Source organism: Alosa sapidissima, chromosome 3 (assembly GCF_018492685.1).
Source record: "Alosa sapidissima isolate fAloSap1 chromosome 3, fAloSap1.pri, whole genome shotgun sequence".
Classification (NCBI taxonomy): domain Eukaryota; kingdom Metazoa; phylum Chordata; class Actinopteri; order Clupeiformes; family Clupeidae; genus Alosa; species Alosa sapidissima.
In genome coordinates, this window is record NC_055959.1 from 31,426,457 (window position 1) to 31,447,840 (window position 21,384).

General features: G+C 38.9%; 2 protein-coding genes and 1 long non-coding RNA gene across 5 annotated transcripts in view; 1 reads left to right on the plus strand and 2 right to left on the minus strand.

Annotated features, from left to right (window-relative positions):
• The window catches only part of odad4 (outer dynein arm docking complex subunit 4), a 42,988-nt gene extending 33,989 nt beyond the window's left edge, over window positions 1-8,999 (minus strand). For both annotated transcript variants that reach the window (XM_042086665.1, XM_042086664.1), the window contains exons 1-4: window positions 8,779-8,999; window positions 2,101-2,232; window positions 537-690; window positions 400-458 (exon numbers count right to left, since the gene is read on the minus strand). In XM_042086665.1, the coding sequence (XP_041942599.1) occupies window positions 400-458; window positions 537-690; window positions 2,101-2,232; window positions 8,779-8,895 (462 nt within the window). In that variant the 5' untranslated portion in view covers window positions 8,896-8,999. The remainder of the gene's footprint in view (window positions 1-399; window positions 459-536; window positions 691-2,100; window positions 2,233-8,778) is intronic.
• A 3,726-nt stretch (window positions 9,000-12,725) lies between these two features.
• Window positions 12,726-13,863, plus strand: LOC121705326. The gene is made up of 2 exons (XM_042086232.1): window positions 12,726-12,859; window positions 12,974-13,863. Exons 1-2 carry the CDS (start codon window positions 12,751-12,753, stop codon window positions 13,666-13,668), a joined length of 804 nt encoding a protein of 267 aa, XP_041942166.1. The 5' UTR covers window positions 12,726-12,750; the 3' UTR covers window positions 13,669-13,863.
• A 10-nt stretch (window positions 13,864-13,873) lies between these two features.
• On the minus strand, window positions 13,874-16,525 carry LOC121705327. 2 transcript variants are annotated; one of them, XR_006030766.1, is made up of 6 exons: window positions 16,135-16,525; window positions 15,897-15,997; window positions 15,497-15,623; window positions 14,898-15,301; window positions 14,332-14,515; window positions 13,874-14,204 (listed from the first exon to the last, which is right to left on the minus strand). It is a non-coding gene; the product is annotated as an uncharacterized LOC121705327 (long non-coding RNA). The 2 variants fall into 2 exon arrangements; XR_006030765.1 differs by having other exon boundaries at window positions 14,332-15,301.
• Between the last annotated feature and the right edge of the window lie 4,859 nt (window positions 16,526-21,384).

Genomic DNA, 21,384 nt, shown 5'->3' on the forward strand with positions numbered 1-21,384 from the left:
AACTTCAATTATATCTAACATTTCATAATTTTAGGGTACAGGTAACTTGAGAAAGTTAAACTGTTGAAGGTAGAACTACATGCTAAAAAAAAAAAAAACTTTATTTGTTATTGTAAGGAGAATAGCCTAGTTTGGTCAACAAAAAACTTTAAGTTGGCTAAACTCAAAAACCTTTGTAAGGTCAACAAAATAAACTAAGTTGGCTAAACTCAAAAACCTTTGTAAGGTCAACAGTAGTAAACTTGAGTTGAGAAAACTCAAAAATCTCTTGCATCATGTTGCCTAGAAAATTTGAGTTGTCACAACCATTTCTTTTTTTACAGTGTGTCATTAAATGAGAAACTAATCATACTTTGACATATGTATTATATAAAAACTACAAAAAAAATGTTTAGTTACCTCATCGGATTTACAGAAGGAGACATCACCCTTGTTCTCCAGTTTGACAGATGATGGGCCTAAATCCAAAAAGAGAAGGTTTTCAGAATTCTACCCTGACCTTTGTTTCAACTATCATTTATGTTTCATATACTCACTGCCCACTGAATTGTTAATGGCCTCTTGTGCCTTCTGAATTCCCAGTCTGAACTCTTGCAGCTCAGGGCGGAGTTTGTGCCCTCTGTGATAAAAGACCAGTGCAAACTCAAAGTCCCCCATGGTGTACAATGCTTCTGCCTTCTGGTACAAACCCTTGGGGAGCAGTAAACAGTATAATTTCAAGTGGCATTTTCACATGTTTGTATGTTAAAGCTGGAATTATGACAAATCATTTGGGTCATTCCACGACGAAATGAGTCCAGTTTGACAAAATTAAATAATGGGTTTATTGGATATTCATAATCCACATACCTTAGGGTTTAAAACAAGGGATCATTTGTTTAATTTCGTTTAGCCAACCCAGAGATGTTGGCCAAAATGTGAAAGCTATCCTCAACTCAGCAAAAAAACAAGTTTTTTAAAAAAATCAGCTTTAAAGTTTGTGAAGTGTAAATGAGCATATTATGTATATTTCCTCTCAACCAATCACCACAAGACTATGCATCCTGATAAAGTTCCTTTTGCCTTTGTAATTAAAATAGCCCCAGTGCTGTCGCTGTCAATCTCTGTTGCCTGTTCTCCAAAGAAATCCGTAGCCAAAGATTGAATTCAGAATCCAAAAAGATCCGAACTACACAACGCAGCGCAGCTTCTAAAGGCTCCATTCAGGCAGGCGGTACAACTTGTGAGACATTATTAGTTACCTATAACTTGTGAGGTAGCCTATAATGTTCGATCAACTTTTGAAGACGACAAGGACAACCATAGCCTAATGCTTAGTGCATAGCCTAATGTTTTTGTTTTTAAATAGGCCAACAACTCCAAAACATATTGAATCGGACCAATTCATGCCTAATGTGAATTGGGTCACGATGGTTTGTCCATTGCCATTGCCAAGTAGCCTACTTTAAAGCAATATCCCAAGCTCTTGTTAAAATCCAGCAAATAACCCACAAGCAAAAGGCTATGAAACAACACCAACAGCCTAGTTTACACAAAAACTTGCTAATGTTCTAACTGGCATCTATTTAAAAATGTTATCAGCAAAGTTGCAATGTGAAAACTTTGTTTCACGGTTCCGATAACTTCCAAACTAGACGATGACATTAATTTTTACGCATGAGGCCCATATTCATCACAATGAATTTGAAGCTCATGCTAGAAATTTGATGCTAAAAAACACATGTGACAAACACACCTACTGTATGCTGCATTAATATTCCTGAGCTGTCAAAGAGGCTACGAAACTATCACTGCACGATATCACTAATTAAGCTGCTCTGCCGGGAGGTAGCCTGTTTTACGCATAGCTGTTAAAATGCCTACTAGTGCTGGGAATCGAAACACTTCAGCATACACCATGTAGGCATTTAGTCAACTATCCGTAGCTTAATCCAAGTAGGCAGTCATTTTTTTTCACTGTGTTAGTCATTAAAGGAAAACTTTATTATTATAGGAATAGCATATTTTCTGTGGCCATCTGTTATGCTTCTTTTATATTCTTTAATTTAGGGAAAACTTCCCTGTTTATAAGCAGCTAATACAGAATGTTATAAAACTCACCTTGAAAAATTCCTTGTCTTCTTTGAGGGAAGCCTCTGCATCTCGTAAGGCATTCTCAGAATCCCCCATCTTCACATAACATCTGGACCTGGCAACAAGGCAGTTCTTCTCATCGGGTTGCAAAATCAATGCCTACAAGAGGTTGGATGGATGGATGGAGATGGATGAATATGAATAATTTTTTCAAAAAACTCCTGAAGACCCAGCTGTTTAGAGAACATCTCCTCTCATAGCACCACTTACAACAAGTCTTGCTGATCCTAGCACTCACCAGCCGTCTAAAACTGACACGTAACTGTTAAAAACAGCACTCACTGATGCACTTATTCTTACTGTACTCTAATGTTTTTTAAATTGTCCTAAAATTGTTGAGAATTGCTCTAAAACTTAAACTATTTACCATGTTGTTAGTCGCTTTGGCTAAAAATGCGTCAGCCAAATGTAATGTAATGTAATTTAATTTAATGTAATGTAATGAATAATATTATCACACAAACAATACACATTAGGCTAGAGCCCGACTGATTTATTGGCCGATATTTGCCATTTTCTAAACTATTGGTATCGGCATTTAGAACAGCTATAACAGATAAATATTTTTAAATTAAGTAAAGGAAAACCGATCTTTCATTTACATGTCCAGTATTGTCATCGCGTGGTTTGTCCACCAGATGGTGCAGCTTCTTGCTGCAAGACACATCGACTTGTTTTCACTTCCTACAATGACAACACTTGGCTTTATGAGGTGGCTTGTGTTTTCACGGTTGGGTGATTTTCACGTGAAATGTCACTGCCATTTCTTCTGGAAGCCTAAATAAACCTGTTTAGTGTGAGTGTTTATCAGACATGCTTGGTTTGTACTGCAGTAACGTTACGGTTAGAGCCATTGGTCAACATCCAAATGTTAGCCTACGTCCAAAGGTAAAATAACGTAAACGTTAGCATTGGCTGAGTGATGAAGGCTAATTTGATTGTTGGTGTAGTTGTGAAACATAAACGCAGTTATACTGAGTAACTACACAACAGCACTGCAATTGTCTCTTTTGACTGTCATCCCATTCATTTTCTGACTATACTGACAGGATTAGTTAGCCACAACACTAACGTTAGCTAATACAATGGAATGGTTTGCCGGTGGAAAATAACAGCAGGGTATAGATGCCTTGTCAATGATGCATCCTTTGAGAAAGTTCTGTTTGCTAAAAAAACTCATCGCAAATCAAAGTATTGTAAACTTTGAAAGTGTACAGAGGTTATAACAAGACCAGTATCTGTAGGAAGAAAATTCCATGGCTTCCTGGTCTGGTATGTTTAAATCAACAGGCATGTTTCGAATCAGCACTGCGCAAATCTGGCTAAATGTACGTTGTATTAAAAGATTCAGCCAGATCTGCGCAGCGCTGCATTATCGAACGCGCCGGCTGATTTGATGATACCATTTGAAAGTTGTGTGACCCATTTCCATTCCATTACATATAAACATTGCATATATGCTTTTCCTACATAAATAATGTTTTTTCATATGTTTAACTGATAGTTAGGTGTAATATATATTTAAATATAATATTTAATACATATTTAAAATTGTTTAACTTTTATTCTTTAAGATGTGCACCTATTACATGATGTATGGTGAATCACACACACATAAAACACAGAAATCACCCCTACACACAATCACTCACTCACACTACAGCCTTTAAGTGATATAAGTTACCTGTCTTGGACTGTCTTTTGTTGTTTGTGAAATACATATAATGCACATTTTTGCATTAACAGTGGTGTGATTTATCATAATAGCATGACACCATATCCTTTGGTGTGACATGAAGAAATTATGAAAATAAAAAGGCTTTTTGGGTCTAAATCATACAAATCTCAATGGGACAGATGGGAAAAAGCGTCAGCAAAAGTCACAAGCAATTTCTTTCTTTCAAGGTAAAAACATATTAAGTTTATTGAAAGATTGAGGACAAATGCCTTACTTTGTGTATTGCCGAAGAAATATACTGTAAAATGTAATACATTTGCACAAGTAAATGTTAAATATTAATGAAGTAATGATAGAAGATTATGATACATTGACTCACATAAAAAAATTACTCAATTATAATTTTACACACAATAACTTTCATGTCAAACCTTATGACAATTTTAGTCACTAACACAACAAATTAGTGAATAAATATGAATTCCAATACCAAATCTAAAAGACATATTTCTGGGAATGGGAGAGTTAGTACAACAGGACTAAGGACATACTCACACAATGCCATCTGCACCGTACCCGAGTACGTTTGTCCCCCAAATTCCGATTCGTTTGACCAGTGTGATCGCTCCATACTGTACCCGGGCTCGGTACGCTTATCTGTGCCTGGGTCCGCTTGAGGAGGTGGACTCGAGCACGGTACAGTTGGGCTTATAATCGCGCCTATGCAAAGATTCTTGAGCACAGCAGCTCAACCATGTCTGGGTAGTTTGATAATATGCAGTAGGGCTGAACGATTAACTGCATTTGCGATAATATTGTGATATGATGAAACACGACTTTCTAACCACAAAGGCTGCGGTTACACTTCGCAATATGTGACATCACCAAAACGCATACACACACACCCTCACACACATGCACCCACACATACAAACACACCTACATACACAAACACACACACACACACACACACATACACACAAAAACACACACACAAAAAAATTACATGCAGGCACACACACTCAATAAACACACACAGAAGCAAACATACACAAAAACAACCACACACTCTGCACACACTCAATTACAAACACAAAAAAAAGTAACAAAGTATGACATGAACACAATTTGACAAACGTGACTTATTTTTGTGAAGAAAATGTGCTGGGGCCTCATGTACAAAGCTTGCGTGCACACAAAAATGCTGCGTGCGCCACTTCTCACACTCACGTCCGGATGTACAAAGACTGACTTGAACGTGAGAATGTGATGTCCTCCACACAAACTTCATGTCTGGCGTACACACATTTCCAATGTGTATCGTCAGTTGGCGACACTTTGGGGCCGTTTATACGAGAACGATTGCGAAGGAAGACGACAAAATATTTTATCATAAGTGCCTTTCGTTTACACGGCGACCCCGCCATCGGGGCTTGAAGACGCAAAAATCTGAAGACTCCTTCCAGAGTGTAGAGTTTTGAAGACGACCCGGGTTGCGTCTCCGTCTAAACGGCTAAACCAAAGATCCTTGATTACCTCTCTGGCTAACCTGTCAAATTAGAATGTCTGCGCGTGACGTACCGGGGTTCTATCACACCACCACCCAGCGGTCTGGAATGCATATCCAATCGAATATCACATACTCTTGCGTCTTCATATAAACAAAGATTTCCCCCTGAGAATGCTCGTCTAAACGCGAATAAAAAAATGAAGACGAGACGCCACTTTTGCGTCTTCTCTTTTCATCGTCACTGTATAAACGTAGCCTTAGAGGCAATGCAGCGCAACAACATTAGTTGATCGCGAGTCTAGGCCTTTATTTGCACAGTATATTGTAAAACGTGGGTTATTAAAAATGATAACACTTCGAAAGTAGTCCTATGTTTCTATATAAATGGACATGCAACATGCTCAAATTCAACTGTAGACTTATTAGAGGATACGAATTAAAAGGGAATGTGAAACCTATAGCCTACACATATAGATAGAATAGATAGGCTGACTAATACGCGCAGATATAAGCTATTTCCCTTAGTGTGATTGACTGCATAGGATACTTTGACTTTCCTCGAGTAAGCATTCGCATTATTGTTGTCACACTTGTGTGCAAATATAGGGATATGATCCAGAAATCATAATGTTGTGGCGATGTGGCCTGGATCAACTTTGTTTATTCCACCTCGAGTGCGCGATGCGTACTTGGACACGATTGATTTAATGTTTTTTTTTAATTAATGCAGTTGTGTTCAAATGCATCAAACCCAGTTATGCGAACCCTGTCACCTACTTGCAGACTGACCAATAATTCTGCCACGGTCTCTGACCCTATACCTAGCCACTGCTACACTCTGCCACCACTGTTTTTTTTGTTTTGTTATTAATTACAGATGATAAAGACATAAGATTCTTGCCATTTCGTCGGATAAACACTTCTACCTCGCATTCGCTGGAGATAAACGTTTTTTTTAAATTAGTTTGATGATTTCAATGATTAAACTTTGGAGCAGGTTTGAGTATGAATGGGTCCACAAATGAGTTTTCTTTGTTATTATTATTTTTTTTAATTCTTTATTTATTGGACAATAGGAATATTACAATTCAGGAGGTGTACATAGATAATACATCCACTTAAGTTATCTCCCCTCATTGCCCTTTTTTCTGTCCCTACTATATATCACAAACAGTTCATAACTATTTGACAGGAACAAGGGATGTAATGGTTACAGTATATGTACCACATAAGGATTTCTCTCATGACATAGCAGGGAATAAAAAGAAAAAGGATAAAAAATAAGAAAAACATGTTTAAAGATCTGACAGTATGTTCTTCAACTAGATGTACCGCAGAGCAGTACAAAATATGACCGCCGCCCAGTCCAGCACATTTTTTCCACAAAAATAAATCACGCTGAAAGGCCTATATGATTCTAACTGTCTCACTAAATTGCATTATCCACACTCAATTCTCACTGGTATCTGCTAGACAACAAGTACCAAAACATGATTAGTTCATAGATTTCACATGTAAAATTCATTTTATACAACCCCACCCCCATCTTGCCTGTTCATAATTCTGAGAAATTCTTGAATTGTGTGCATGTGTACACGTTTAGGTTTATGTGTGTGTGTGTGTGTGTGTGTGTGTGTGTGTGTGTGCGTGCTTGTGTGTTTGCCTGTGTATGTGTGTTTGTGCATGTGCATGCATGCGTACATATGTCTACTGTGTGAGTATGTGTCATACGTATGATTACTGTGAATGTATGTGTGTGCGTGTGTATCTGTTTATGCACATGGAATGGGTTAACATGACCCCTGTAGCCAAAGATACGGAAAAGATTGGTCATCCTAGGCCCTACGGTTCTCAAGATATTCACAGAAAACTGTGTCTGCCCTACCCTCCTTTCGGGGGGTCCAGTACAGCGGGGGGGCTACAGATCAAAACGGAAAAAAAATGGTTCCATGCTATCCATGTGGGATTACATGCCCACCAAGTTTCGTGTACCCCGGTCTTTCAGTGTCCCGGGAATCCTTGTTGGTGTACGGTCACTAAATGTACACATAAATTATTTTATTGTAAGGCCCCCCATGAAAGAAAGTTCACAAAACTTGGCATGCATTCGGAGGGTGTCATAATGATCCTACACTTTCAATTTCGTGCAGTTTTGACCATGTCAGCCAGAGATATTGTGATGAAAACACCTAATTTTTTGCTTTTTAATTTTTAACTAGGTGGCGCTATACATGAAATAAGTGGTAATGGGATGGGTTGACATGCCCCCTTAAGACCAACATACAAAAAAAGGTGGACCTCCTAGGCCCTACGGTTCTCGAGATATTCACAGAAAACTGTCTCCGGCCACCTACAGGCCAGTTGGTGTATAGTAACATAAATGAATTTATTGTGTGGCCCCCCCATGAACGGAATTCCACGAAACTTGGCGTGCATTCAGAGGGTGTCATAATGATCCTACATATTCAACAACGTGATATTCCTGGGTTTCCAGGATTTCGGGTCAACATAAAAAAAACTAAAAAAATTAAATTAAACTTGCTGATTAATGGGTTTAAGGAACCAGCTGTGGAATATCCATCCTTGTCTCAGCTCAAATTTTATTTTAAGTTCACGTTAAGATCTTAAAAATAGCCAAGGCTACTCAGTTTTTCTCCCCAATTAGGCTACTCTTATCTTGCCTTATTTCTCCTCATTTCGAATGTTGCCTTTTAGGCTACTTATTTTATTTCACATTAAACATTAGGCCTAGGCCATCTTCTATTTCTTGAATTTCCCCTTGGGGATCAATAAAGTATCCATCTATCTATCTATCTATCTACAACTAGGCTCCATCCATCCATCCTAATATTATACATACATATACATAGCCTAAACACGCACGTTAAACATTATGATGCTCCGGACCTTTGCTTGAGGACATTTTCCGTAACTGGACCTCGCTGAAGATTAATTGAATACCCCTGCTCTAGTGTATTTGTCACTTACTATTCATTTCTATACAAACCAAGATGGTGGATTCCTAAAGAAACGCAAGCACCCACACCATAAATGTATCTAAATTAGCTATGTACCAAAAATTACATTTTACCGTGACTCGAAGAGCTGTAAACAGTCTTGTAAGGCAGCGTGTACGCTTGGAGCTCCAGTGGAATTTTGAAGTAGCGACGAGTCTAACCGTTCATGTGCTGTTGAAAGTGTGAAAGTAGACGACCCACCACCTCCGAGCACGATAAACAAAATCGGATATTTCAGGCAGTAAAAGCCCCGGTAAGAACCAAACCAGATTTTGTTCAAATCTACACACCTATGGCTACTAAAAAATGTAAGGTTCATTTATCAAATGTTATTTGGAAGTATTAAAAAACATCGTTGTTTTAGATTTTTCGAACGAAATGAGTGATAATTGGAGGTGTTAAGACAATGCTTCAGGTTTTCTGAGGTTAGAAGATCTTACCGTGGTGTAACTTTCAATTGCTTTCACATAATCTCCTTTGTGGAATAGTTGGTCACCCTCTGCCATATAAGTGGAAAAGGTGCTTTTGGGACCTTGCTCTCCTTCCCTTTCAGACATTTCTCTTCGAGAGTGTTTAACTTTATAACATTAAAGTTAGAGACAATTGTAAAGCCTAGCCTAACACATAGACAGTAACTAAATGCTTCGCACGACGTCGCCTAGCAACACTGCAAAACACAGGAAGAAGCGTTCGGGACAAGTCGGAACCAAACCTTTGGTCGGAACTCTGATACGGTGCACAGCGCTTTGCGAGCAAGAAGGCAAGTTAATAATTGTGCTAGCTTGCTAGTCTGGTTAGAATCTAGCTCGATAGCTTAACTTTTGTAATACTTTACGAACCGTGAACTGAATCATTTCTGTTTTCGTATTGCTAGCTGGAGCTCTCTATGGCAAATGTGTGTGACTGTGAGACATTTGTTCTATCAGGTACAGTTGTCTATTTTCGTGATTCATACTTTTGTTCATGTCTTGTGTAAATACTGTTAACCAGTCTGCAGTAGCCTGTTCTCGTGCTGGAGCTCTCTATGGCAAATGTGTGTGACTGTGAGACATTTGTTCTATCAGAATAAACGGCTGTGGTAGCCAGAGAGAGTCAACGCCTCGTCATCTATATAACACAAAGCAAGAGAGAGTACACACCCGCTACACACGCACAGCGGTCTCTCTCCCATTCCCCCTTACAGCTTCCACTTTGCAACTCATATACCAGTAATTATAAATAATAAGTTATACATATGATAATAATTAGATATAAATGACAAAAATTCATTTATACAGAAGTTATACAATATGATAAATAAATATAAATAACAAAGTCAGGCCCCTTAGATTTATACTATGACTTTATCATAAGCTTTGGCTTAATACAGGCCATACATAGAATGAATCATATAATATAATACATATACATAGTGGCACAATGGGGCACTTTAGAATGCGCCGACGCACAGTGGCCTCTCTCCCATTCCCTACACAAGTCAAGTCAGTTTTATTTTTAAAGCACATTTAACATACACAAGCTTTTTGATAGAAAATTGGTGTTTAACAATAAACAAACTCAAAGATCGTAATTCTTGATTTTGCTTACAAACTGACGGTTTTATGCGTTCACTAAACAAAAAGTGTTTTCAGATATAACCTCTGGAGTATATGCGGAGGTTTGTCAAACGGAGGTCCTGCCCTTCGGATGATTCAGATATGATGCTAACCTGCGGACCTTATACTGACCTTATACGGACCTATGTGTGAGCGACATACACGCACATTACAGAATCTCCGTGTGGTTGTCATGAGGGGTGGGGGCTTGTAGAGTTCACAAGATGCGAGATATGACGCAGAATATATGCGGTCGCTGCCTGTCACAGCTGCTGTTTGTTTACAAAGTGTATGCATTATGTAGGCTAAAGAAGAGGATAATAGGTTAATAGGCTAATACTTGAAGTAGTCACGTAAGTGCGCACTTGAAATTTACCTACAGTATTTGTATGTGTGCTTCGAATAAACACATTTATCTGTTTTCAACGTTATGTAGCAGAATTACTTGGATATGGAACCCCAAATCTGGTTTGCGTTGGAGAGAGAGAGCATGCACGAACTTTATGATACCAGCCAATTTAGTAGGCTAACTCAAGACTTCAAGGCCATCATATACAACGTTTTTAAGCAACAAACAAAATACTAACATAACAGTGAAGTGGTTCGTTTTTTCATGGTTTATTTTTTCCAAACACATCCTCTCCCCATGTGTCTATTGCATTTACGTAAGGAGCTTGGAACAACGTTGGGTTTTCTTCGTTTTCATTTTCTCTAGGCATATTTAAATGCTCAACAAATATCGAGCGAGCTCAGCATGTGAGGTCATGAGAAGGCTATCAATGAACAGAAAACCGTGTTGGCTAACAATTTATTAAATAGTCCTGTTATTGTCGTCAACGACGTCGCTGTCGCTGTAGGCTACTGCCTTTTCAGCGCCTTCTGCTTATTATGATTCAGTCTTTTGAATTCGTTTGGCCTTGCCATGCAGTTGTAGGCTACAACGTGTCTCTTGCCGTTCCCTTCATGTGTTCTATCAAAATGTCGTATGCCCTCATGGACAGTAGCTCCGTGATGTCTGCATCTTTCCAGGTCAGATTTTTTTGGACAGCACTATGCCACTCCATCATAACACTGGCATTTAAGTCAGATCTAACCACATGGACGCACGAAAGAAACGTCACCGACACGCCCTCTCACTAGGTGTGAATTTTAACCGCATGTTCTACGCTTCGTTCAGACACAGCACATTTACATAATCTCCGGAGGATATACTAGGTGGGGAGTAGTAGAACAACCGGCTAAATTCGGACTTCCATATGACCGGTTATGTCGTTCAGATATACGGCCCCACCGTTTAACATTTGCAGAACCTCCGGTCTTACACGTATGTCTGAAAGCGCTTAAAGTTTATGGAAATTAAACACCACTTTTCCATCAAAAAGCTTGTTGTTGCTTGTTGTCTCGGTCTCGGTCCCTCCGTAGGCCGGTGTGTGTGTGTGTGTGTGTGTGTGTGTGTGTGTCGGGGAGGGGGGGGACTTGGGGTCCAGTGCCAACCACTGGATTGCTTTGCAGTGCTGCTCTCAAGATCGGACAGACAGACGGGCAGATGGAACAGTCAAGTTTGTGACAGTAGCAACATTTATGTCACTCTGAATTTCACTTTGAAAAGTCTTTTGTGTAGTACTTCAATCATTCAATATCTCCATATTCAGTAGGCTATAATATGTTGAGTGGGTCTAATATATAATCGTATAATAATCATACCTCCAAGATCACTTATGGTTTCATGTCTCAGTATCGGTCTGTCTAATGCCAAGTACTTTTGCCCCCCCCTAGTGGATGCTTTGTATGACTACACTAGGCCACCAGATGCACGATCAGGGGCCAGTTCCCTGATAACGCTCACTCTTAGCATGCTAAGAAGACTCAAAAGATATATCTTTCCAAAGTTGTTTATGTTCCTAAGTGTGTTTCCCGAAGTGTCCCTTAGGAAGCTTCTTAACACGCTGCCTCTTACGTTCGACGTTACAAAGGTGCTGTCCCAAGTGAAGGTGCTGAATTAGTTGGCATCGATTGCTCAGGAATCGATTTTCTACTTTACGCGAAGGTGCATGACGGCGTTAAGAAAGACAACACGTTCTGCAAATAAAACATTCCTCAAATTATTCCAGTGACATTTATTTTAACATAGTATAAGTTATCAGTCAAATATAAACTATTAACTAAATTATCAAATTGGCAGTAATATGTTCACACGATATGTTGTGACGGGTATCCCTCGCTTCGCTAATCATCCACCCTCCTTATCCCATTGTGCCACTTGTGCCGCTTCTTGATGGGTTTAACGACTTCTAAAAATTATGTAATAAACTTATATTAATGGTAAGGTACCTTACAATTAGAATTGATTGGCAAGCAGCTGCAGTTACTTCTGTTAAATGCGGTATTGATTGCCATTGGTTAATGTTGTCAATAAAAAGCAACCTATCTATAATGAACAGAGAGAGAGTTAGATAGCCTACAGTATGGTGGGGAAGCAACATAAAAAAAAGGCACCAAGCTTCTCGTCAGAGGAACTTGAAATTTTGCTGGACGAGGTGAGCTTGCACAAGGTGACACTGTTTTCCAGCTTTCGGAGTAACTTGTAGCCTGGCGGGCCATCCTATAATTAAAGGTCCAGTATGTAGGAATTAATGGAAAATAAACTGTAACCATTCCAAAAATGATCTCCATATGTTGTCAGATAGTAAGAAAACACGATGAATTGAAGTAATGGCTTATTTGACAACATTACTCTAAGCCGTAAACCCCCGTAAAACCCATGAAAAAAAAAAGAGTTACGGGGCGGATCTCCAAAAGACAGCTGAGAGCCTGGGTATGAGCTCCGATCTAACGCAGACAGCCGACTGCTCTGAACCGAAGCAGCCAGCTGACAACCCACAATCAGAGGGCAGCAGTGGGGACAATGGGACATTAAATGATCTAGGTAAATTATTGTACTAAGATGTGTAAACAGCATTATTATTAAATGTTATGAGAACTTGCATGCTTGTAAAAAGGTTGTCAAAAAGATAACATCACAGCAATTCACATATTGCAGCCTATGCAGATGCCGGATGCCAGACTGAGCTGACAATGGATGACATTGAGAAGATGGAGGATGTTCTGGGACAGAACACAACAGAGCTGGGAGATCTTCGAACCAAAGCACTGGACACACAGTTCAACCAGGAGTCCTTTGAACAAGACAAGACAAAGTTCTACACAGGGCTCCCCAACTTCTTAGTTTTAATTCAGATTTTTGAGCTGTGTGAACCCTACATTACCTGTGGTCCTATGTCTGTGCTGTCAAAATTTGAACAGTTAATTTTAGTTTTGCTGAGGCTGAGACTAAATCTCCCACTGAAAGATTTAGCTTTCAGGTTCAAGATCTCTCTGCCCACCGCCTCTAGAGTTTGGCATAACATAATTGACATACTTCATGAAAGGTTAGAATTTCAAATTGAGTGGCCAGAGCGACATGTACTTCAAGCTACAATGCCAATGGGATTCAGACAGGCATTTGGATGTAAAGTTGCTGTGATAATTGACTGTTTTGAATTTTTTATTGAGAAGCCCTCTAATTTACTAGCCCAAGCACAAACGTGGTCAAACTATAAGCATCACCATACTGTAAAATTTCTGATTGAGCACATGGCAACAAAACCAGGTGAGGCACTAGCATTGATTGACAAGATTGGGGTTATTTGCTGTCTCTCGTCTAATCTTTCTCAGTCTGTCGTCCCATTGGAGTAAGGAGGAGGGGGGTAGGGATAATCAGTCAGTCCAGTACCTGAGCCCTGACACACATCAATCTGTAAATATGTAATGTAATGTAAATATGTTTTGAAATGTAATGATAGTTTTAGGTGTTTTAAGAGGGGTCTAAAGGCAATTGTTGACAAATCTAATCTTGTAAATAAACCACCATGTAATATTCATCTTCTCAAATGGCATTTAATCTTAACAGTAAACATTACACATGTACGTTTGTAACTTGCTGTCCCAGTATTTCTGGAAGTACACTGTTTCTAAAAAAAACACTCAACTTTAGGAATCACATCATCCCAAAGTTCAAAATCAGGCAAAATCCTTTCCACAAAAATGTCATTGTGGTTCCACACAACAAAGTCACAGTACTCTGCATCTACAATGTGAAGCTGTGCCTGAACTTGGAAGTAGTAATCATGACTCCGGTCCAGCATGACATGATCCCCATCGTTGATAAGGCAGAAGCCCTTTCTCCCAGCACACAAACGTAGATTGGCTTCATCTTGGTGAGAGTATGGGCACTAAAATCACAGTGAGAAGGACATGTGAACAATAGATTAGCAAATATATTTTCTGCTTTTTTGCTCAGTTCAGGACTTTAGACTCGAAGATTTAGGGACTTTACTACAACAGAGACTGTATTATCACCTTAATTTCACAGATGCCAGTTCCGTGACAGTCACAAGCGACAATCCCATCAGGAGAGGATCCCATGTATGGCCACTTGGGGTTCAGCCAGAGACCACTGTCCATACAGGAGAAGCCTGCATGCTCCCGACCCATCAGCTTCTCATATGCTCCTCTGGCTTGTGCCTCATGTTTGCATCCATAACTGTACACAGTACACATGCAAAACATGAAAAAGAAATTATTACTTAGTATTGGATGTGTAGAGCCAGTTCAGTGATTTAAATGCCATTACCTTAACCCCTATACTTAGTTCTACTCCTGCATAACCCTAACCTTATAACCCTATAACGTATGTTGACTCTTCAGAGCTGTCCATACCACAAATGAACTATGAAAACAGTAAACATTTGTTCTAACGTAAAAAAGGTCTACAGTAGATGGCATAGTAAGGACCACAGCTTTATAGTTGTGGTATGGACTCTCCTCCCACTTCATAGAACACTTTTTTAGTTACAATTCTTAATGTAGACAGCCTCATACCCCAAATCTTACCTCTGCCTTACCCTAATTCAAACCCTAAATACCTTGTAGCGGCTGTGGTGAACCTTTATGCTTCTGGGTAGCATATGGCCTTGATCAAACTCGTTGATGGTTGCTGGGGGTTGGTCTTTAGTACTTGTTTAAGCTTAGAGGCAGTTATGCGCCCAGCTCTTTGTCTAAACCAAGTCCTGCCTGCACTCTGACTCCGAGTTGCCCTCTACAGCCTGGACCTGGGACAGGGTGAGCTCTTCTAGCTTGAAATCCTGGCATAGCTCTCCAAGCTCTTTGGGGGGTAACTGCAGTGTGTCTGGTGTTCTGTATTCACGAAGAGTTTTAGGAAGCATGCTAGATACGGGAATGAAATCTTTGTGGTAAGGCTCCCTAGCCATCAATGCTGCACTGATTTTGCTGAGGAGAAGTCTATCTGAGCTACTGGAGCAGCAGGAATCTGAAAATAAGTTAATACAAATAAGATCATTATATTTCATAACATATCTATATGCAGTATAAATCTGCCGTTTATCTGATGGCTGTGAGGAAAACAGGTAGGGCTATCATCACAGGATTGAGATGCCAAACTGTGTTTATGTGGGTCTTTGCTGTCTTAGCTCCTCTTTGCCCAACAGGTAAATTATCACCCTACCTTTTTTACATGTGATGGCATCAGCCACTTGCACTGATCTGTTGTGCAGGAAGCTGCATCTCACATTTTTACCCCAGCTTCAATGGAAAAAAGCACAGCTCCTACATGAGAACATGATTCTGATAATCTGTGAATAGAATACAATATGACATTTTTTTAAACCCCAAAATGCAATCTACACCAGGAGCAAAGTGCAATCTATATCAGCACATTTTTGATGATATGCAATATAGCCTACTTATACTAATATGGAGTAGCCCTTTAATTGATGAATAAACATGTTTATCCCTTAACGTTACAGCTCTCCCTGGTTCTGAAGTACACTGGCAGTATGCTAGTAGTAGTGCTACGTGTGTGTGAGAGAGAGAGATCTCGTGATAAACATCCTAGCCTTACTTACCCTGCCATGCAATTGCAATGAGCTGCAATGACTTCTCCATCCTTCTTCGCAATAATCCAAGTCTTCAGAGGTGTTTCGCTTGATCGTTGAGAGTGGTTTACCTTGAAACATAAACAACTGTCAGGCTATTGTTGTTGTTAAGATGTGTTGCATGATCGTTGACATTATAGCGCTACTGCTAACACTTGCATTTTTTGCATCTTTTAACACATAAAACAATATAAGAACAAACACTCACCCTGGCGAAGACTAAATGATGATCGTCGTGGAGACGTTTGGTGCCGAGGTTGTGGACAAAAAAGTTATATGCCTCCATACTTTTATAGGCCTTCATTTGCTGTTTGGTGTAATACATGTCTGAAGGACCAGATAGTTTGTAATGTCAACGGCCTCCACTGTCGGCAAATCTTTAAGCTCCACCGAAAACTCACTCATCTTCATGAGGTACGGGTCACGTCCAACATATTTGTCAATTAATTCCTTGTATCTATGTCTTGAAACGGGCTCTAACTCTATACAATACGGGCTCTCTGTAACGGTGTCCTTCATGTTTACGCTAACTTCATACCCTGCCCTCCATCTGAAATCGCGCCGCCTGGCCGCATCATAATCATGACGTGACTGAAACCCAGCTAATTTGCCTGGCGGGCCATCCTGAGCAAATGAATTTGCCGCTGCTAGGGTGCGTCTAGATTTCTAGGCTAAGTAACTTGTGCAACAGCAACAAAAAAGAGATATGGAGCGACATGGACTACACGGCTCCGCGGCCGGCGCCGTTTTTGATTCAATATAAGGACACGTTGGATCGCTGCCATAGGCCTAGTTGGTTGCTTACTGGACACCATGCTTACCTATTTATAGATCTTAGCCATTTAAAGGCAAATTCTTTGCCAGCTTTTAATTATCAAAAGTGATTGCCAATTTGAACGCTTTAATGACATTACGAAATAGCCTAGGCTTACCACATATTAGTTCTGATACCAAATAAAGTAAACTTCATAAATAGGCCTGCAACCATTGCGAACATATTTTATTATTAGTCTTAAAATGTCCAGGCCCGTCGCTAGAAGGCAAGTAAACCAAGCAATTGCTTGGGGCCCGAGCTGGCCAGGGGCCCCAAGACAACGACTGGTTAAAAATAAAATGCAACGACAAACTGTGAGCGCCCCTTTGATAGTCAATGCAGTAAAGTGCAACGACACTGTTACCGGCAATACCGGGATCCCCCTGAAGGGGGCCCCTCTCAGTAGTCGCTGACAGCAGCCAGCCAGCCAGGTTTGTGGTCTCTGCTGCTATCGCGAAAATATAAAACAGGCAGTCATGATGAAGCGGAGTTATGCGTCCGGAAGCCAGAAGAGAAAGGAATAGGATGACAAGAAAAAACAAGATAGTGGTAAGTGATAAATTACACTGGATACAATAGCTCTACTTGTCTTGTACAAATGGTGTAATGTCGCAGCAGGATGAATAGATTAGCTACTGATATAGCCTGAATTCCTGTTGGTGCCATTAAACCCAATTGTACACACTTTCACCTCTCAAAGTACAACAGGAACAAGACATGTTAGGCTGTGTATATGAAAGGTTTTTAAGATGTACAGTGTTATTCTCCTTTTAAGTTAACACTATGTGTCTTCAGTCCTATTTTTATTTCTTAGTGGTAGTTCTAGCCTGGAGCAGTTTTAGGGAGAGGATTTAAACTATGGAAGTAGCTAACTGTTTTCCCAAAGGTGCACAGCACAATATCTTGTGTATGTAGGTTGGTAGGTACGTCTATCATATTTTAGTTTTTTTGTTTTGCTTTGTTTTTTTTTGTATTTGCCATCATAAGGTCCTTATAACTGTACTTTGAATACCACTCTAATTGCAAGAATGCAGCTCTTTTGTTGACATTCAAGAATGTGTCTGAAATAAATTTTCTTTTTTAAAAAAAAAATAAATAAAAAAATGTCGCAGCAGGAAGGGTAGCCTAGCAAAAAATGTGTATGTTAACTACCTGCCTGACGGCCCATGCTGCTTGTAACAAACTAGAACAGTTAGCTCAACTTTTTTTTCCGAACGGACGGAATATGGTTACATACTGTAATATGTTTATTAACAGGATAAGGAAGACGCAGATCTGTTCCAGAATCACTGTTTATCGTATTTAATGACATAACATTGCTATAGCTTTGTAATAGGTTTTGATGAAACTATTCGACCGTGATAATCTATTTACCAAATTGGTAAATTGGTAGTTGTGAAAGCAGCTGCATCCCTTCTAAATATCAAAATATGGAAATGCTAACATATCTTTTCTTTCTCCCTCAAGGTGCTTTGCTTAAATTTCTCAGCCCTCAGGCTCTTCCTAAGGATACCTCCACTGATGAAGATGGCCTGAAAGGTTAATCTTATGTGTGTGTGTGTGAACTTGTATTTATGTTGGATTTTTAAATTTCTAAACAACCTGCACTCTTTATAGTTTGATCAATGCATACTTTTTCTGCATAAGATGGCAGTGTTTTATTTTCTCACTTTGTGAGAACTGAAAAATGTTAATGTGAGTGTGTGTGTTTAAGTATGTTGGATTTAGTTATTGTGCACTTTTTTACATTTATATTGTATTTTATGGTACGATGGTGTTTTTGCAAATGTTCAAATGTTCAAAACTAATGCACAGTATATATATATATGCAACTGCAGTATTGCACTGTCAAAATTTTGTATTTATATACGTAAACTGTGGGTGAACTTAAACTGTATGGCTATGCGGTGGTTCCTGTAGGCTTTGCGTGCGGGGGGCCTCCATGTCCATTTTGCTTGGGGCCCCCAAATTCCTTGAAACGGCCCTGAAAATGTCCATAACATAAAATCATCGTTGAGCAACAACATCATCAACATACTGTACCATAGTGTTGTAGGCTACTGCGCTGTGCTGATTTCTAAAGACTGCTGCACAGTGGCGGCGACTAGCGCCTTGAGAGCTCAAACAACGCTAAGAGAGAGCTTACGAATGGTCCAGACCAACCTTACGAAAGTGTGACTTACAGATGATATACTTAGCGTACGAACGTGTCGGGAATCGTGCCATAACGTTAAGAGAGAGGTTAAGGATAAGTTAAGAACTACTTAGCGATAAGAACGTTTTGGGGAACCGGCCCCTGAACTGTTGAAGAGCACGGCATCGCTTTACAGTTTTTCTCGATTGCTTTGACCTGCTTAAAGAAACTGGGATCCACTTGGTCTTCATTAACACCTTCTTTGCACAGCAGAAGTCATCTCTTGCAATTGGGCTCACACGTTTTCATTGGGTTCACACAGTTAAGACAGATGTCACAGATGTCATTCAAAGATCCCAAACTCTATTGATTTTCTTGTGCTAAAAAAGAAAACTAGGAATAGGAACCTATTCACATGGTTTAAATATTCCTTGCATACAGTAAGTCTGAATCTCTGATACACCTGTGTGAAACTCCTTTGCACAATTCTTCAATCAACAATCATTCATTATCCATAAGAGATACCATGTCTGTTCTATGCTGATTAGGGCTGTCAATCGATTAAAAAATGTAATTGAATTAATTACATACTCTGTGATTAATTAATCTAAATTAATCACATATATAATTTTTGCTGTGAAAGTATTTTAAATATTTAAACTCAAATGAATCATTGAATAATCAGCATTAGTGACATTAAAGTTAAAAAACACTCTTATTATTATTTTCACTGTTTAAATAATGGCCATAATAATTTATGATATGACCTAATATGCTGAGGAAATAAATTCAAAAGTGCTTTGGGAATAAGTTTTTTTTTTCACATACAAGGCATTTCAGGCCACAGATATAACCTAGGGGACACAATGAAAATAAATTAACACTCCCCTCTATGTCAACACTATTTCTTTGCATTGATGTGCGACTTTAGAGTTGACGAACTCCAGTGATATGCAAATTTCTTGCTGCAGACATTGCAGAGGACTTTATTTTAATCAACACTTTATTTTTATCAACACCATCAGGTCGTTTTTTAAAAGTAAATGTTCCAATCAATGATCTAGGCAGTACATTTTCTTCTCTCTCTTTCATTTTATAGTCTAATGGTTACTGACTAGAACGGCTCGGGGTCAAAGGTCATACGGAATCGATTAATCTGCGTTATTTTTTTTAATCAGTTATTTTTTCTCAAATTAATTAATCGAAATTAATCAGTTATTTTGACAGCCCTAATGCTGATATTTGCAAATATGGATCTAAGGACATTTAGATAAAGTGCTGTATTGCCTATTTGGTGAAGAAAACAATATAAAAGCTCACAAGTCCAGGTGTTTACTGTTGGTCTATTTCAATGAAAAATGGCAAGTTGTAGTTCAATTAAATGTGTTTTGTCTAGGTGCTTACTGTAGGTGTTAAATGTCAATGACAGTTACTTGGGAGGGATGAATACAATTCATTTTTATTCAATACATTTAGTCTTTTCAGTTTTTCAGGGTGGGGGGGGGGGGGGCTGTTCCATATGGACTGTTCTATACTGGTGTGCAAGCAGATTACTTCAAATGCGCCGCTGACTATCAAAATACCGATGCGCTATTTAAAGCTGCGCTGCTCATTGTTAAAGAGAATGACAAATGTCATTCTCATTGGTTTAAATGATGTTATGCCCAAAACACACCTATGACTGATTAAGAAACCTAGGAACACCTTGTTTCACCATCTGCCCGATGTTTAAATTAAATGTCATGGCGCTATTGCGCTGCACAGCCACCAGATAGCGCCATTTCACTGCTTGCTTTTACATCCAAAAAAGGCCCAAAGTGCAGTGCCATACCTCCATCTGGTGGCCTAAAATATTTAATATAGCCCACTATATTTATTAGAAGAAGTGGCCGTTGATTATTATTTGTGTAATTTATCTGATATATTGTGTTTTTATTTTTACTTCGTTCCTTTATAAATTGTGGTGTATCATTAAGTTAATAAGAGTTCAAATGCAAAACCAGCTAAATCCGTCTGACCACTTTTCTGTTAAATTAGCATTTTTTTTACCAGGCTTCTATGTTCAAGTTAAGTAATTTAATTTTAAAGATGATACTGTTATTAGTTAATGAATAAACTATATATTTCTTAAAAATGTAAATTTATTTACTATTTTTTTAACAAATTAGATTTTCTTTTGCGTCAAAACCAGCTAAATCCACCAGTCCTTTTTTAGCAAAAACCTCTAAATCCACATTTTTGTACAATACATAGTAGAACATTGCAAAATCACTTAAGATGCATTAGGAAACACTGAAAATGGGTAAAGATCACACATTCAATATTTAATATAAATTATGTATAAAAGAAAACAGTGCAAAACATTGTTATGAAGACTCAAGTATAAAAAACACATTACTTTCAAATACAGCAGTAGTGTGTAATCACGGTAAGTATGACATTGCAAAATGATCTGATAAAAATTGGTGTAAAAAGCTTATTAGATGCATATATTGTAGTGTATGACCAAG

Bases quoted from the DNA above. Each gene is read 5' to 3' on its own strand.
- LOC121705326 (XM_042086232.1), top strand. From the start codon at position 12,751: ATGAGCTCCGATCTAACGCAGACAGCCGACTGCTCTGAACCGAAGCAG. The intron at 12,860-12,973 runs GTAAATTATTGT...CACATATTGCAG, and splicing joins TGGGACATTAAATGATCTAG to CCTATGCAGATGCCGGATGC.